Here is a 19,414-nt window from a genome sequence, read left to right as displayed (position 1 = left end):
TGGCCAGACGGTTGGCCTATAACTTTTGAAAGTTCAAGTCTCAAATAATAAAATAAGGCTCGAGATAAACTGACTGTCTGGCAGTGGCATATGATACAGTAGGCCTACATCTTCAATACATGACCAACGTCAACTACAACCTGGTCCAGAAAGTGGAACCACTAGGGGGCGCCACAAATACAAATAATGGGTGATTGAACTTTATATTGACAAAAAATGCCTATCAAGAACGTGCACACCATTCAAAGTAATAGAAAAGCTCAATAGACTGATATTTTGGAAATAGTTTTAAATGTAAAATCTGTCTGCGACCCACAAATGGGTCCCGACCCCTATGGTCCCTCCCTACCCAGTGTTTGGGAAACAGCTGGACTACAACCATATTAGTTGACTACAACACCCACACCACACCGCGGAGTGACGTCACTCCAGGAAGTGTGTGCAGCAGCCAGCAGTGGTCGGTGGTGTGTGTGCGTTTGGCAACAAAAGGCTTTCCTAGTGGAGTTGATCCACGATCCGTGGAACTTCTGGACATTTTCTCGCAACGACACCAAGCAGGGTGAGTTTGGCTGAGTTTTGTCTTTTGTTGGCACATCGCAGCAATGAAATAAACACAACTTCGTCATCCTTAAACAAAAAAACTGCCTTAGAGAACTCCAAAAAGCTACCAACATGGCTCCGTCTATCCGCCGTGGGAACAATAACAGAGAATGAGTCACTATACTGTGAGTGAGTGGGACGATATGAAAAATGTCATGTCACGATTATTGTGACCAAAACAATAGCCGATTTAGGATGTTATATCGCGATGATCGAGGAAATATCCCCCACAAACACCCGTTATTCTGTGGCGGGGAACGTTTGGGACATAAATAGCAGAAGTGAGCTTGTAGATCGGCAAAGAAGTCAAGAAGATATTCGTCCCATGATCCTATATATGAGTCACCCGTCCACGTTCAGTGACAGAAACGTTGTTTGTGTGTTCGTTTGTGTTCGATCTGAGCGAGGCTGTTAAGCAGGCAGTGGGGGGAAAGCTGTGTGTCTGCGGATCAACTTGGTCTTAATTAATTACTCTTTTTTTCTCAGGGTGTAGCCATGGCCTCAGAGTGGTGGTGGAGGTGGTGATGACACTCGTCAGAGGAAGAGGAGGGTGACGAAGACTGATGATGATGATGATGATGACATGCAGTTAGGTCGTTGGCTGGCTGTCTGACTTCCGTCACGACCACAGGATCCGTGTGTGTGTGTGTGTGTGTGTGTTTGTGAGAGAGAGTGAGAGAGAGAGAAGACGAGAGAGGAAGATGCCGAGGAGAAAGCAGTCGAACCCACAGCCGGTGAAATGTGAGTTGGGTCGGTTGTTATGTGAACTTGGACATGTCTTTCATGGTAAATGATGTGCTATTTCGATGAGCGACTCTGAAGGCTTTTATTAAGATCCAGTGGTACGAAGTCGGTAGTTCCTCACACTTTCAAGTTAAAAGAAAATCCTTCCAAAAATAGCTGCGCTGCAAGCTTCAACGTCTGCTATTTTGGAATGGCCAACGCAAAAATCTAAAATGACACGGTCAGATGGGGAGGCGCTCTCCATTCCGACATGTCGCCACTCCGACAGTGACTTCTTATTGCCGGAGTGGCAACACTTCCATAGAGGTTAAGGTTAGGGTTAGGGTAAGAGATAGGGTTAGACATGTCGGAAAGGAGACCTGTCGGAATGGAGAGATGCACTCGGTCAGATGCTCTCCTTGGCTGGCTCCAGCCCATAGACCCGCCCACTCTCTGAGTGGACTGCTTCTCTTGGTCTGGTGTTGTGTAATGAACCTAAAGTGTCTTCGGTATCAGGCAGTACCAGGCCAATGAGAGTCGGAGGAGGGGGTGGGTCGAACGATACAAGCAAATCAGGGATCCGTTTGAGCCAGTTTGAGGAAGTGTGGCGGTTTACACTGCAGTGTTTGATCGATACGCGGCGCGAGCACTCTTGCTCGCATGTACGCACGTTATGTGCGGGTGTGCAGCTCAAACAAGCATGCACAGGCAGGTCTGTGTACTTTTAAAAGTTTGTTTTTGTATTTAATCCTAAGAACAACAGTACAGTATGTACACAATCACTCTGAACTCGCATGTAGCCGCCCGTCAGTCAAACACAACCCCTCCCACCAATCCCCTCTCCTTTGAAATCGCTTACAATGGAGACAATGTCAGACTACACTGATTGATTCAATACTTTATTAATGTAAACGGCATGTGGCACCGTACACGACATTAAAGCTAAAAGGATGACCCCATTGTTTCCATTGTGGTCCTTAGAGATGCGTTCACAGAAATCCTGCCCTTTTTTCTCGTACGTTTCGAAAACTGCTATGTTGGGTTCAAGTTGAATCTTAAGCCTTGGATTCGAGTTCGGGACGGGTCGTCGTCATGATAATGTATGACAGGGGTCTTCAACATTTTCAGGCCAAGGACCCCTTAGTTGAGAGATAGATGAAGCAGGGACCCCCCACAACATGTTCATAGATTCCATATAGTTCCATCGATTGACAGCACAATCATCAGTGTATTTTGGATTCATGTCAATTTGTGTTTTCAGATATTTAACCACTTGAACCGTCAATACTTAATAAACTTGACCTTTCACTCTGTACTTAGTCTGCTCTTTTCCCCCCTCTACGCCAAACCTCTGTGCCAAAAATAGACGTTCTACAAGCTCACAACGCTGCGAGGTGTTGTGAGCTTGTAGATCGTTTTTTGGCTAAAGTTTAGGCTAAAGTTCCCAGAATATGGACACTAGAGTTTAAGTGATTAATATAAAAAAGAAGAAAACACTCAAAGATTTGGAGAACCCCCTTTAGTAACTCTGAGGACCCCCTAGGGGTCCCGGACCACCTGTTGAAGACCCTTGATGTATGACATTCTTGCTTCAAGGCTAAGTTGAACCTGTACCTTATCTAAGGCTGATTGCACTACAAGTATATGAAACGTGTGTGTGTGTGTGTGTGTGTGTGTGTGTGTGTGTGTGTGTGTGTGTGTGTGTGTGTGTGTGTGTGTGTGTGTGTGTGTGTGTGTGTGTGTGTGTGTGTGTGTGTGTGTGTGTGTGTGTGTGTGTGTGTGTGTGTGTGTGTGTGAGTGATCTCGTCATGCATGTCCTGGCTCACCCTGACTCCCGTTTCCTCCTCTCTGCTTTCCTGTCTCCTTACTTCCTGTACACGCCGGTCCGCGCCGCTTGCCCACTCCTGCCTGACCTCTGACCCCGCACCCCCTCCCCTTCAGCCCGCTCTGCTGTTCTGTTGTTCGTCTCCTCCTTCCTTCCCCACTCCCTCCTTTCGCTTGTCCATTCCTATAGCAGATCTACAAGCTCGCAGCCCGGCACTCGCCTTGTGAGCTTGTAGGTCTGCTATTTATTCCTGCCCTGTGATTATCTCCCTCCTTGTTCTATCAAGTATCTAAATACTGAATGGAACAACCTAAAAACTGTCCACAAAAGCCTGATTAGTGATTAGACAATATAATGTCCAAAGGTTTTCTTTTTGAAAGTGAAATATCCCTTTAATCCACTCTCTGCGCTCGCTATTCCGTCACCACCAGTGTTGCCGGATTGTGAAAGAGAAACGAGCAACCGGGACTGTGAAAACAAGTCCAAAAGAAGTGACTATTCACGCCATGTGACTACTTCAAACCTATGCGTCGGCTATTTGAAAATAGCTGATCTACAAGGTCACAATGTGGCACGATGCGCCATGTTGTGATCTGCTATTTTCAAAAACAATATTGGGGAGAAGGAAAAAGTGCAAATTGTGGAATATTATTTCATACACAGATCTGGTACAGGGGTCCCTGGCACAAATGATAATTTCAGAAAGAGGGTCCGTGGACAAATACTGCATACATTCATTTGGGGGTGACATGACAAGACATGAAACTGTTTGAGAAGCACTGGTTTAAACGGCCTTTAGGAAAGAAACTAGCCAATATTTACATGCAACTTTACAGAAAAAACAAGCCCAAAGTTGCTTATCGCCACTGTCGGGCAGAAACCTCGTATCTCCACGTTTCAAATTTGTGCGTTGTTTTCGTAAAGTAAAGCCCTGCTTCATCATGCGAGACTGTCGCACAACACTAGTGAAAATAGCAGATCTACAAGCACACAACGCCTCACAACGCGAGGCGTTGTGTGCTTGTAGATCGGCTATTTTCACTAGTTTGAATCATTTTTTAAAAGGATAAATACTAAACGGACGGTTTTGGACATTTAAGGTTTCCACCGAAAAGTGACATTATAATAAGCAGACATGGCAACACTGTCCAGTCGCCACCACCACCCTATATGTCCTCTTCTCCCATCTCCTTGCTCCCCTTCCCCTCCTCGCGACTCCTCCTCATCCTCCTCCACACTTATCTCACCCAAACCAACTTCCTTTGCTTGTCTGGACGGCGTATAATGACAGCACAGTGCGCTCTCTCTCTCTCTCGCTTCCCCCTTGTCCTGTCTCCACTTCCTCTATTTTCCCACTGCACTTCTCACAGACCCGAAATGAGGAAAGTCCTCCCAAACGGGGTGGGGTGGGTAGGCAGGTTATTGGTGGTCTGCACCAAGTCTACATTTCCGTTTTGGATGAGCTGATTGTCAGCGCTTGAAGTTGAAAATTAATCAAGTTAAAGTGAATGTAGTAGTGTGATAATTGGTTTAGGGATAAATATTGTTAATGTGCTACCAATTAAGTCACAATGAAAATGTATGTTTCCAAATGCTTCTTTGGGTGATGTACTGTATTGGCTTGATTGATCTAGGGATGGGACGATAATCATTATTATCGTTTATCGTGATGAAAAACACTCACGATAATCGTAGCGTGGTGTGAAAAATTGCCGATCTACAAGCACATGACACGTTGTGAGCTTGTAGACGCTTGTAAAGCAGAACACAGCAGCTGTCATAGCATAGAGTGGAGTGGATCACTTTTACACTATGTGTTGTGTTCAAAAGTGATTTTCTTTTTCATGAATGTGTTACTAGTTGTCATTTACAAACACATCCATGCCTTGGTTGTCCCACACAAGCCACCACAATCTCATAAATAATGTTTTGGGGTGAGCGTTCAGACCAAGTGCCAATCAAAGTGACTGTACTGGCCAATCACAGGTCATCCTTCCCGGGACTTGGCAAAACACATAAAAGCATAACATCTGTTTAGCAGAGTGTGATGGCTTGTATGGGACAACAATGACATGGATGTGTATCTAATGACAACTACCACATTCATGAAAAATAAAAACACTTGACCACAACCACAACACATAGTGTAAAAGCGATAGGCTTATAGGCTCCACTCTATTCTATGGCAGCTGCTGGGTTCTGCTGGGGAAACTGGACAACAGGGGCATTTCTGCCTAATAGAACCCATGGACAGTCTTTTGGGATCAATACAAGTAAGACAATTAGCCTAGAAGTGATTTAGGGCGGAGTTGTTCTTTAAATTACATTTTATTCAAAAGACATGACTACTCACAATCACAATTTGTTGTCAAAATTAACACTGTATGTTATGCTAATGTGTGTGTGCGTGTGCGTGTGTGTGTGTGTGCGTGTGTGTGTGTGTGTAGTTGAGACGGAGGATGGGGCAGTGGTGTGTGAGCCAGGCTGTCTGGTGCTGGAGAGTGACTTCCTACTGAGTGGAGAGCTGGAGTTTGGAGACTCTGAGATCATGGGCCTGGACCGAGATGCAGGTCAGTGTTTCGCACGCACGCACGCACGCACGCACACACACACACACACACACACACACACACACACACACACACACACACACACACACACACACACACTAGTGTTGATTTTGTCGACTAAAACTATGACAAAACATGTCTGTCAACTACCTTTTTTCACTGACAAAAACAAAAGGAAAATGAATCTACATTGTGATGACTAAGACTAAATATATTGTCAATTTCGTCAACAAATAAAAACTAGACTAGAACGTTAGGGAGGGACTAGAGGAGAAGAGCTCCAGTAGAACTAAAAGACAAGTCATTGTTTCGTTGCACTCGGAAAATAGCAGATCTACACACACACCGATCACACCGCTGCGACACGTTGTGAGCTTGTAGATCGCACACGTGCACACAGTAGGGTTCCAACTTGCAACTAACAACAGTGTGAAATGGTCACAGGCAAACACTATTTGCTTGGTGAAATAGCAAAAACTGGTCTGTTGGTTTTGGCATCAATCAGCTTCCCCATTGATTGTTGGTTCTGCAATTTTTCTGTACTTTTCAACATTGGACGTTGTGATTCCACATTATTCGCATCACAGCCATTAACCACATGAACCTTGGCATCCCTATTTGGGGCATGTCATGCGAAGGTTTTACAAATCTTTTGAAAATGTCAAGATTCTTTTCAGAAATAGGCCTTAAGTGGTAAAGACAGACCCGACAAAGACATTTTCATTATTTTAGTACCAGTAAGACTCCCTAAGTCGGGAGATAAGCGACCGTCAGGTGGCATACACAAATTTTGGAAGGCAATGGTAGCTAATCAGGAGGGAATATGGGAAATGGGAGAGATCCTTGTTGATGACATGACTGTAGAGATACTGTGTACCACTTTGCGTGATTTTAGGGCAAAATGTGTAGGAGCAGTGTCCAAAAATGTGTCTTGCAAGAATCGGGACCTTATTTTGTGGGACATATTTTTATGGGTCCCTTAATTTAGTTTCCTACATTTTCCTTTTAATTATTTCAAAATGTATTAAAAAACATTAAATAAAAAGTTTTTCACAAATAAAAAAAAAAGCTAATATTTTTCTAAGTAATTTCATTGATAAAGTTTGGGAACCACTGCTGTACATAGCAACAAGAACCCCAAAAGGGGTTCCTGTCTAGCCTGCTTCCAGACCATAGATCCCGCCCACTCTAAGAGTGGACTCTTTCTCTGGTCTGGAGCTGAGTACATGAATCGGGATTTATTTTCGGCCCGTCCAATGAGCGCGGGGGGTGGGGGTGGGTCTAACGAATATCCAATCCGCGCAGCAGTTGAAACGATTCAAACGAAGTTCACACACACACAGGCAGGCTGAGGAAGGCACACACACACACACACACACACGCACGCGTGCGCTGATTTCACCAAGCTGTTAATGTTGATTACATGTTTCTGGTCGCAGTTCTGTGTGGAAGCAGTCACTGGCACAGACAGAGACACACGCACAATCACACACACTCCGCGACCGTGCGTCGCTTCCACCGTGCGCCTCGATCACTGTGCGTCGCGATCACTCGCGCGCAAAAAAGTCTCTCCCCTGTAAATCGCTCAGAATAGGCAGTTTCAGACTACTGCGTGAGCTGAGTCTGAGATCAGGCTAGTTCCTGTCTTGAAAGGTAAAAACCCCAAAAGGGGTTTCCATCCTAAAGGGGTTAAGGCAAACATCTACACACACACGCACACTCACACACACACACAATGAATATTATCTGCTTTTCACCACTTGACGCTATCCTACAAGAAAGGATGAAATGGGACTGAAGTGGTTGACCTATCGCTCTCTGTCCCATCGATTTGGTTTAAGTGTTCTGACAGTGTGGCGTTTTTGGCAGGCATGACGGTCTTCTCTCTCAGCGTGGAGGAGGACCCCTCGGCCAGCACAGACTCCACCTTCCCAGCGTTCCTCTCCTGCAAGGGCTGTGGTCAACTCCTGGGGGACACTCCTCTGGGGGCAGGCCTGGATCTGGGTACGTTCTGTTCATGTCATGTCTACTCCTCTGGGGGACACTCCTCTAGGGCAGGGGCTCCCAAACCTTTTTGTCTCAGGGCACCCTATAAATATTTTTTTAATCTGAGGCACCCTTACATTATAATTTTAACTCCCAGGACCTTAAATTTATAGAATATCATCGTTGTCGGGTGGAAACCTTGTATGTCCAAAACCTTTCTTTTTGTATTTATCATCTATAAAATGTAGTAAACTAGTGAAAACAGCCGATCTACAAGCACACAACGCCTCGCATCGCGAGGCGTTGTGTGCTTGTAGATCGGCTGTTTTCACTAGTTTTGTGCGACATAGGTTTCTGCCTGACAGTGACGATATTTTAGTGATTATGTTGCGAGGAAAACATTGCGATAATAGCCATTTTGGTTAGAACTGACTGAAAATAACTTTGTACTTCAAGTTTAAAATGATACTAAATATTTCTTCAAGTGTCCAAATAAATTCCAAATGTTATCAAATGATCTCGCGGCACCCCTGGACTGCTGTCGCGGCACCCCAGGGTGCCCCGGCACCCACTTTGAAAACCCCTGCTCTAGGGGCAGGCCTGGATCTAGGTACGTTCTGTTCATGTTATGTCAACTCCGGGGGGACACTCCTCTAGGGCAGTGTTTCTCAACCTTTTTTCTGCATGGGCACACTTTTCATGTCCCAAGAATCCATGGGCACACCACCATAATACGGGGGTGTAAATATCGTCACTGTCCGGAAGAAACCTTGTATCTCCCAAGTTTCAAATTTGTACATTTCATCGCAAAGTAAAGCCCTGCTTCATCATACAAGGCTGTCGCACAACGGTAGTGAAAACAGCAGATCTGCAAGCACACAGCGCCTCGCACCGCGAGGCGTTGTGTCCTTGTAGATCGGCTGTTTTCACTAGTTTAAATCATTTTTAAAATGATAAATACAATACTGGCTTTCAAGCAGTTTCAAGGGGCACACTTGACCCTTCTCAGGGGCACACCAAAGTTCCCCAGGCACAGTGGTTGAGAAACACTGCTCTAGGGGCAGGCCTAGATCTAGGTACGTTCTGTTCATGTCATGTCAACTCCAGGGGGACTCTCCTCTAGGGGCAGGCATAGATCTCGGTACGTTTTGTTGATGTCATGTCTAGGCCTAATCGCAATTATTTTAGGTAATCGTAACTATTTTTGCATAATCGTCATAATCGTTTCCAATCCATGATGAGAAATGTTCATATAGTTTGATGTTGTTCATATACTTTCAAAAAGTAGTGGAAATAGCAGATCTACAAGCTCACAACGCGTCGCGATCGGCTGTTTCCACTATCAATGTTCTTTTTTAAGTATAAAGTTGTCAAATATGTCAGTAATTTCTTTGTATATTTAGGTTATGTGTCATATCTGCCATGTGCAACTTCAAAGCCTACAAGCCAAACAGGAATGTAATTGTCAACGACAAAAACACAATTAAATCATTAATCGCAATTATTTGAGTGATAATTAATCTGCATAACATGTAAAATGTCATAATCGTGACAGCCCTAGTCATGTCGTTGTATTTGAGTTGCTGCGTTTATAACCAATGCTTTTTTTTATTTTATATAAATGACTGTCCGCTTATGTCGAAAGCATATCTTCGACATATATGTCACTGGTAGGCAGGTTTCTGAACTGCCCACAGCCCAGACAGTGGTTCTCAACATGTGGGTCGGGACCCCCAGGGGGGTCCCCAGATTATTTTGGGGGGGGGGGGGGGGTCCCCAGATGATTAACTTAATGTGTAACATTGTTTTCTCGCTCAACAGTAAACAAACCAACATAAAGTTTCACTTCAGCCTTGCTGCAGGAACGAGCCGAAGGCGAGTTCCGTAGGCAGGGCTGATAATAACCGTAACCGCAAATAACTGTGATAATGCATTGCACACCCTCTCGTGTAATATTGCTTAAATATGTATTTATCACTACTCTTTTGTCTTCTCTCCTGAAGGGGCGGGCCTGGACCTGGGCGCGGGCCTTTTCTGTCTGGCGTGCGTTGAAGGCATCCACGCGGACCATCGCGTCGTCGGCGTGGACATGTCGCCTTCGGCCTACGGGCCCGACTCCGCCGGAACTCTCCCCGGTGGCGGGGCGGGCGGAAAGAGGCGGAAAGGTGGCACCATGGCGGCGCCCGTCAACGGCGAGTCGGCGGCGGCCTCCTCTCCCACCAAGCTGTACGCGTGCTCCCTGTGCGCCTTCTCCTCGCGCTACTCCAACCACCTGAAGAGGCACATGCGCACACACGACGGCCAGAAGCCCTACCGCTGCCCCGTGTGCCCGTACGCCTCGGCGCAGCGCGTCAACCTGCAGCGCCACGCGCGCACGCACACGGGCGAGAAGCCCTACCGCTGCCCGCAGTGCAGCTACGCCTGCAGCAGCATGGGCAACCTGCGCAGGCACCAGCGCATGCACGCGCAGGAGCGCAGGCCGCAGCAGCGCCGCGCCCGCGAGAAGAGGAAGGCGCGCAGGAAAAAGGCCGACGCCGAAGGAGACGAAGGTAAATGGACCGTCACGGCGCATGCTAGCTGTGGTGTAAAGTAATGAGGTACATTTACTTAAGTACTGTACTTAAGTAAAATCTTTAGCTGTTTGTACTTTACTTTAGTATTTCCAATGACCAAAACTTTTACTTCTACTCCACTACATCTTGGCTCCAAATATTGTACTTTTACTCCACTACATTTATTTTAAAACTTTAGTTACTAGTTACTTTGCAGGTATATATTGTAATATCATAAAACATACATAAACCACTTCAGCCCTATTTTATACCGTGGCTATTTAAAAATAGCCGATCTACAAGTGAGTTAGTTTGTAGATCTGCTATTTTCAAACATTTTGCACTTTACCTTTGGTACGTTAACTACATTTTGATGCCAACACTTTTGTACTTTTACTCAAGTACATTTTGAATTCCGGACTTTTACTTGCAACAGAGTATTTCTACAAGTATAAAATGTGAGTACTTCTTCCACCACTGCATGCTAGATATATTGTTGCTGTCGGGCAGAAACCTCCTATCTCCATATTTTAACTCATCTAGTGCCATTCCCGAGATATCTCGCGAAATGTACTCGAGTATCTGTAGTGCCATTCACGAGATATCTCGCGAAATGTACTCGAGTATCTGTAGTGCCATTCACGAGATATCTCGCGAAATGTACTCGAGTATCTGTAGTGCCATTCACGAGATATCTCGCGAAATGTACTCGAGTATCTGTAGTGCCATTCACGAGATATCTCGCGAAATGTACTCGAGTATCTGTAGTGCCATTCACGAGATATCTCGCGAAATGTACTCGAGTATCTGTAGTGCCATTCACGAGATATCTCGCGAAATGTACTCGAGTATCTGTAGTGCCATTCACGAGATATCTCGCGAAATGTACTCGAGTATCTGTAGTGCCATTCACGAGATATCTCGCGAAATGTACTCGAGTATCTGTAGTGCCATTCACGAGATATCTCGGGAAAAGTAATATATTACTGTAACGGCGAGTACATTACCGAGAAGAATGGCCGGCGGTCCGGAGACGAAATCCGTCGCTGATTTCGCATCATCACGGCTCCACGAGCACAAAATAGTCCCATCCATAACATTGAGGTGGACCGGGGATCTCATCTTTAATGTCCATTATCTCAAAACTACATTTTAGAAGCTAGGATGGAGGCAGATGCTCGCTTATGTTACACAGTTATAAAAGCTCCCGGTCGGCCATTACACAACTCCACGTAGACACGGATCGGTTCCGGCGCACGATCCGATGACGTCAGACCGGAAGTGATTGCGCTGTGGACTTCTGGCCTTCAAAATAAGATAACGGCGGTGATGCCAGCCTGAAGGTGGCATCATGGACTTTATAATCCGTTAATTTCAGGGGCACTAAATGAGTTAACCCTCAACCTCAACCCACTCTCAGGTCATACATTCAGGACTAGCTCTCCACCACAAGCCGGCATGGCGATGAACCCTGATACTGATGCCTTACTCTGTGCACACAGACACACACTAATGCAAGGGTCTTCAATGGGGGGTCCGGGACCCCTAGGGGGTCCTCAGAGTTACTACAGGGGGTCCTGTAGTAAGTAGTAGTTTTTTGTGAGAGAAAACCTTTTTTCTCCTTTTTTATATGCGTTCACTTGAACCCTAGTGTCCATGTTCTGAGAACCTTTGCCAAAAATAGCAGATCTACAAGCTCACAACGCCTCGCGCCGCGAGGCGTTGTGAGCTTGTAGATCGGCTATTTTCGGCAAAGAGGTTTGGTGTTGAGGGGAAAAAGACAAGACCTAGTACAGAGTGAAAGTTCAAGTTTATTAAGTATTGACGGCTTAAGTGGATAAATATCTGAAAACACAAATTGACATGAATCCAAAATACACTGATGATTGTGCTGTCAAACGATTAAACTATATGGAATCTATGAACAGGTCGTGGGGGTCCCTGCTTCATCTCTCTCTCGACTAAGGGGTCCTTGGCCTGACTAATGTATCGCTAAATGATGGCTGTGACACCGGCGTGTGTTTTAACAACTTGGGAGCCAAACCCGTTCAGTGACGAGTTAAGGCCATTAGGTGTCCCCCTGCCAAAAGGAGTTATCTCGTTGACAGACGAGGCAACATAGGGTTAACTGTACGTGCCTGCAGCTGCCCTCTGAATGACCCGAGTCCATTACGTCACCCCGCAGCAGGCAGGGAGACAGAGGGGGAGAAAATGCGGAGGCAGTTTACATTGCTTTACATTCTACTTTGAAACATAAGAAGGGCTTTATCTATGAATGAGATGAAAACAACGCCAGGGAAGCAGAGATCTGATTGTTTTCACGGTGACACTATAACGCGATGGTCGGCTCCCGTTTGGATTTTAGTTTCGCAAGCTTTTGTAAACAAAGGGATTATCTTCCTCAATCGTCAGCGGACACCCACGTGCACACGCACGAAGCTTCCGAGGCACTTCAAAATAAAGCGTGAGTGAATGATGGCAGCAGCAACAGCTAGAAATGTTATAAACCTGAGCAGCCCATGTGTTAATGGATGAATAAAACCCAACGAGGGCCTTTCCCAAGATGGTGATCACGAGCCTTGAGATTTATCAGCAGTCAAACGTTCTGGCAAATGTCCCAGTCCTCTTTTAAGTTCAGCTGCTTCAACATCACCCATCTTGGCAAGCATTTCCAAGAGCCTCCTTTGCATATGCAAATGAGTTGAGGGAGTCTGTTGACTCGCGTGACCGAGTTAAAGGTCTAGAGAGTTCAATGGAATTTACATTTAAACAAACTAAGGATCATAATCAGACCGGGCGATGAACTAACTATTGAAAATAGCAGATATACAAGCTCACAGTGCAGCACCGAGTGCTGCGCTGCGAGCTTGTAGATCTGCTGATCTGCTATTTTTTTTTTTAATCATGAAAGTTTGTGCAAGTCTTTGAATATTTCAAATCCTTCTAAGGTTTTTTGAAAAACCTGTGTTTCTATGTCAGTGAAGCTCAAACCTTTTCATGTGAACGACCCACAAAATGATATGTATTTGGCCACGGACGCCCATCTCAAAATATTTTGTTCCAGGGACCCCCCAGAAGCAAATATGTGTTAACAAATGTTTGCTTAAAAAATACATATATTCAAAGATTTGCATACATTTTCATGACTTTTCAAAAATATCAAATCTACAAGCTTGTAGATCTGCTATTTTTGAAAAATCATGAAAGTTTGTGCAAGTCTTTGAATATGTTGACCCCATTCTATAATTGTCTTCTAAATCCTTCTTCTAATTTAGTGGTTTTCAAACTTTTTCATGTCAAGGATCCCCAAAATTACTTTTATTTGGCCACGGACCCCCATCTCAAAATATGTTGTTCCAAGGAAGCCCAAAACAAATATTTGAGTTAAAAATGTTTGCTTTTAAAAAGATATATTCAAAGATGTTTTTTTTATTTAAGCACAGACCACTAAGAATACACACACACACTACGAATAAAATACTGTACATGGGCTAAAGTTCTCAGTCGCCACGACTGATTTAATTCATTTGGACTCGTCCAGTATGTCTTTCTCTTGGCTAACTCTTGGCTTTCTCTAAAGGATGATTTACGTTTGGTTGCATGCTGACGTCATACACAGAAAAAAATATCTTTTCATTCTTTTATAAAGGAAACCAGATATTCTCTCAAGTTTTCTTCATAAAATTCTGTATTTTAGGACGAAATATTTACATATTTATTTACGTAGCGTAACATGACGTGCATTTAAAGGTGCTGTAAAGTAACGAGGTAATTCAGGGGTGCCGTGGATGATTATTATTATTTTTTTTTACAGTACTCCTACAGATTTTGTCCAAAAGTCACGGAAATCGGTAGACGGTATTTCTTTAGTCACCGATCAGCTTAAAACGTTCTATGTGAACTCCCTAGAAGCCAAGGAAAAACCTTTGCCCTGCATCTTTTTCACATCTGCCTTTTATAGCACCACCAGGCTGACTTATGTAAAACAATTGTTTGGATATTACTTCCTCAGATTTGATCCAAAAATCACGCAAATCCGTACACAAGTATCTATATAGTCATGTGATATTTTGGCAGGCCATAATGCCTGATTTGTACACTGGCTACTGAAAATACTCGACCTGCTTCAACTTTTACATAAGGTCTGCATCGCGTTGTGAGCTTGTAGATCGGCTATTTTGGGAGCATAACACCTGTCCTGCGCACAACCAAGCATAACATTAATTACCGGCTCTCTTCTCCACTAGTCCCTCCCTAATATTTTAGGCTAGTTTTTTATTCATTGGCGAAATTGTCAATATATTTAGTCTTAGTTTTAGTCATCATAGCTTAGTTTTTATTTCGTTTTCGTCAGTGAAAAAAACAACAAAGTTCAAGTGTATAGGGGGTGTATGCAGTTATGCACATTTCTAAAGTGACAATTTAAGGACTTTAACACCTCTAAAATGACAAATTAAACTATTAGAGGGAGAAAATAGCCAATCTTGCGAGGCGTTGTGAGCATGTAGATCTGCTATTTTCACAATAGAACCGTGTCATACAAAACGTAATGCCTCAACTCTTAGTGCTCCTCAGGGTGGGGGGGGGGGTCCCCCCCGGTTAAAGTATGATTATTTTGGGGGTCGCGGCCTGAAAAGCAGGAGAACCGCTGCTGTAGAGGAGCGGAAGGTAAAAAGGGGAAGCGACGAGGGGAGTGTCATGAAACTGAAAGGCTGTGAAAAGAGGAAGAGAAATGATGTCTCCGTGCTCCACTGCTTCTCAAACTCGGGCGGGCACGGCTCACTGCTTATGCGCAGTGAAATCCTCAGTCGTAAAGGGATATTTCACTTTCAAACATGTCGGGGGTCATTTTAACACCAACTCTGGCTTTTGTGAGTTCCCCCACATGGTTTTTGGTGCTTGATTCAGTATTTACTAGATATTTGAACATTTAAAAATAAATATGACAAATGTGTAGCTTCAAATCAATCAAATGCATGCAGTCAGAAAAGGGTTTGTTTGTTTGTTACCTTTATTTAAACTCGGGATACAATTGAGGGCAAGCCCTCATTCACAATGTAGCCGAGATACAACAATGTCAACAATAATATATACATTTACATACATCAATATTGAAATACGATCAGAAGACAGGATATTTGAAACTAAAGAAAGTTCAAGGAACTGAAACTAGGAATAATTAATTAAAACATTTACATTCTAAAACAAAAGTGTTAGAAACTATCGTTCTGAATTGGCCCAAAGCCGGCAGAGATCCTATTTTTAAGGATTTCTGGAGCTCGTTCCACGCAAGTGGAGCATTTATCGAAAATGCTGCTTTGCCAAGCTCTGTATGAGCAAATGGAACCTTGAGCGTATTTATTTTACAACCTAATCGTCAGCTGAGAAAAATGTTATAAAGGGATGTATTTTTGAATGAATTATTCATCTTTAATGTCTTTTTGTTAGTTAGAACCAGGGGCATAGTTCCGCCGATGTAAAACAAATCCAATACGGAACTAAAACTTCCTATATGACTGTTATGCCTTTATTGTATAGGACAGTTAAACTGACAGAAAATGGGGGTAGAGATGGGGAGTGACGCGGCAAAGGTCGTCCGGATCGGGAATCGAACCGGCGACGCCGCCAGGCATCCATGCCTATGTGGCAATGCCCAAGTGGTATGCGCCTGGAATTAGTAGGCCAGTGGCCGCCCGCCTTTATTTTATTTTTAATGAACGTCTTGGTGGTTGTTTTCAGGTACCAGCCAGGGAAAGGGGCGGAGGAGTGGAGGTCTAAACATGGACCACGCGGTGGTGTCGGACCTGACGCTGCGGGTGTCCCAGGACTCTTCCTCCTACCTCCAGACACTGGGAGGGACCCTGGGCTCGCCCTCCGGCCCGCTGCCCGACCTCCTGTTCCCCCTGTGCTGCCACGTCTGTGGCCTCACCCTGGAGGAGGGCGAGGAGGGGGACGGCGGACAGGTGTGTTGTTTTTTGTGTTTTTATTTCAAGATGTCTCTCTTTCTGCCTTTAGCAGTGGTTCTGTAAATATTGGTCCATAATACGGTTTTATACAGGTTTTAGCCTAAACAACCACTCAGATATTAGAATGTCATGTTCTGTTTGTCTCTAGTTTTCTGTAATCTGTAGTTTTTTGAATAATTAGGCTCAGAAAAGTGAGTTCATTTGTCTCTGGACGTACGCATCATCATCCAGGGGAGGGTGTGGTTGTAGGGGAGGGTGTATCACCTTTGCTGTTAAGCCCTTTGCACACAAGCGCGTTTATCCGCACGGACAAAACGGACAATTTCATTTTTTTTAAGAAAACAATGATTCTCTACGATCTCATGCACACCGGATCCGAATTAGCCGTGCGACGAGTGGCTGCGGCCGTGCGTTTTTCTCTCGATCTAACCCAGTTCGATTTGTGCGTCTTGCCTCATGCTGTAAAAAACTCATCACTCCTTTTATGACTCTTTTTGGGATCTGACTGCAGTGCCGATTCCGCACAGCCTTGCACACCAAATCCAATGCGTTTTATTCATGCAGCAAAGGAAAAAACTCAACTGTCCTGTGTGCAAAGGGCTTTACTTTACATTGTGTTTGCATCAGTCCAATGCACCATTTACCATTTACCATTCATCACTTTGGTTGTTGAGTACAGACAGGGTTTCCTGCAGGAAAAAGTCTTGACCAGGGGGGGATCTCATTTTTTGATAATTAATTAATTAATTCGAGTAATTAATTCACTTAATTTTTTATATTAATTCTTATTTTTGCCCTATAAAAACACATGAATGTGCCCATGATGACGGAAAACACAACTACATGCTATCATTCACATTTATTCAACATTGAATAACTACGTTTTTCACAGGACAGTGTAACTTGTTTTTTTCCCCCAGGTTAATCAACCAGCACTCGTGCCATATACATAGAAGTCTACAGCACAGTAAAAAAAAAGAAACATTGGTGTAAAGTAACTAAGTAGATTTACTTAAGTACTGTACTTATACTGTACAAAGGAGATTTTCAGGTATTTGCACTTTACTTGAGTATTTCCTGCATTCAGGAGATACCAGCCCTTATGTTTTCTTCAAATGTAAACAAACATGGCTGCCATGTTTGAAAGATAGGGTTGGTATGGGGGTTAAACATGCAATTTCGCGATCGCGATCATGCCTAGTACATTGTTGGAGGTCCAAAAAGGTTTTTTTGAGAAAAACAATTTTTTTTGATTTTTTTTTTTTTTTTTTTTTTTTTTATACCCTTGGTGGGGCGGGGGGGTTTTCAGGCCGGGCGGGGCGCCTGGCCTGTAAAGTGCTGCAGGAAACCCTCAACCACACCCTCCCCTGGATGATGATGCGTACGTCCAGAAGCAAATTAACTCACTAACTCTGAGCCTACTTTTTCAAAAAACTACAGATTACAGAAAAATCCCTGAATGTTGAAAGATCAGGTTTTTATGGTGTAATTGAGGTCAGGAAACAAGAAAAAAGAAAATGCGAGTGACACGGATATGCTTTCCCGGTCTAAATGGTCTTGGGGCATTCACCGAATATTTGAATATCAAAGTCACTATTCGACGTTGTTCACCAAAGTCAATTTCTTTTTCAATGCCCCTGGTGGATGAATTTGTTAATGCTCTATACCAGGGTTTCTCAAACCTTTTTAGGCTGTGACACCCAAAATAAACATATTTGAACTGGGGACCCCCACCCTGACGAGCACTTGTAGGTATTACATTTAATGTGACTTGGTTCCACAGATAAATATTGTGAAAATAGCAGATCTACATGCTCACAATGCCTCGCGTTGCGAGGCGTTGTGAGCATGTAGATCTGCTATTTTCACAATGTTCACCTCTTGCTTACTTAATATTTGACAGTTTGGACAGTCCTGTCGAATATTCCGACTATTCGAATACTTTGAGGTCAAATAATTCGAATACTAAAAATCACTATTCGTGAATGCCCTAAATGGTCTTAATAAATCTACACATGCATCATCTCCAGGTGTGCCACGGTTGCTCCGCCGACCTCCTCAACAAAGACTTGGCGGCGGACGGCGCCCCCTGCAGCCCGGAGGAGCTTTCCCCGACGCCACAGACTGGGCGGCGCGGGGGCGGCGGCGCCTCCCGGGGGGAGGGCGGCGGCGACGCGCCACCCACCACCGACAAGACGTACCGCTGCCCGCACTGCCCCTTCCTGTCGCACTACCCCAACCACCTGGCGCGCCACGCGCACACCCACTCGGGCGAGCGCCCCCACCGCTGCCCGCACTGCGCCTACACCTCGGCGCACCTGGACAACCTCAAGCGCCACCTGCGCGTGCACACGGGGGAGAAGCCCTACCGCTGCCCGTCGTGTGCCTACGCCTGCGGCAACCTGGCCAACCTGCGGCGGCACGAGCGCATCCACTCGGGCGCCAAGCCCTTCCGCTGCGCCGTGTGCGGCTACTCGTGCAACCAGAGCATGAACCTGAAGCGCCACATGCTGCGGCACACGGGCGAGAAGCCCTACGCGTGCGGCGAGTGCGCCTACACCACGGGCCACTGGGACAACTACAAGAGGCACCAGCGCAAGCACGGCCACAACACGGACGGCTGGGACAAGCACGACGCCGGCGGGGGGGGACCGACCCGGGGCTGGGTGGTGGGCTTGGGGGTGGAGGGGGCGGCCGGAGCGGGGGGGCGGCGGGCCGAGGAGAAGGAGTCGCCGCCGCCGCTGGCAGAGGGACAGAAGCAGGCGGGAGGGCCGGTGTGACGGAGTGTTGTCGCCCGCTAGGGCCGTGGTTTTCAACCCGCTTTCAGGTCGAGATCCATTATTTATTCTGCATTGGAGCAGTGGTTCTCAAAGTGGTTCTCAAAGTGTACAAATGGAACCAAATGAACCCTGACAGGTTCAGAGTTAAGGGGAGACCTTGAAATTTGAAAGTTTGAGAAACACTGCATTGGAGCCACGGACCACCATCTGATGAGATTTGGCCTCTCTGACCCAAAACTGAAGGGTGTTTTGTTATCGTTGGATACGATTTTGTCCACAATTTCATGCTGTACCATAGGAGAGATAACAGGGAAACATTGATGAAAATAACAGTTCTTTAATTGAATAATGCAGATGTTTAACAATCATTTAACTCTTGAGAGCGTAAAATGAAACCATATGGACTCGATGG

The 19,414-nt window shown here is 45.1% G+C and overlaps 1 protein-coding gene across 1 annotated transcript; it reads left to right on the top strand.

Moving 5' to 3' along the window:
* Positions 1-461: 461 nt before the first annotated feature.
* On the top strand, positions 462-19,002 carry LOC308280081 (zinc finger protein 513-like; the record flags this gene model as incomplete). Its single annotated transcript, XM_080720343.1, has 7 exons — positions 462-559; positions 1,087-1,341; positions 5,596-5,718; positions 7,588-7,722; positions 9,708-10,253; positions 15,996-16,219; positions 18,253-19,002. Exons 2-7 carry the CDS (start codon positions 1,302-1,304, stop codon positions 19,000-19,002), a joined length of 1,818 nt encoding a protein of 605 aa, XP_080576469.1. The 5' UTR covers positions 462-559; positions 1,087-1,301.
* Positions 19,003-19,414: the final 412 nt, after the last annotated feature.

The sequence above is a fragment of the Nannobrachium achirus genome, assembly GCF_963921795.1.
Source record: "Nannobrachium achirus genome assembly, chromosome: 24".
NCBI classification, from domain to species: domain Eukaryota; kingdom Metazoa; phylum Chordata; class Actinopteri; order Myctophiformes; family Myctophidae; genus Nannobrachium; species Nannobrachium achirus.
This window is presented reverse-complemented; position numbering and strand designations above follow the sequence as displayed.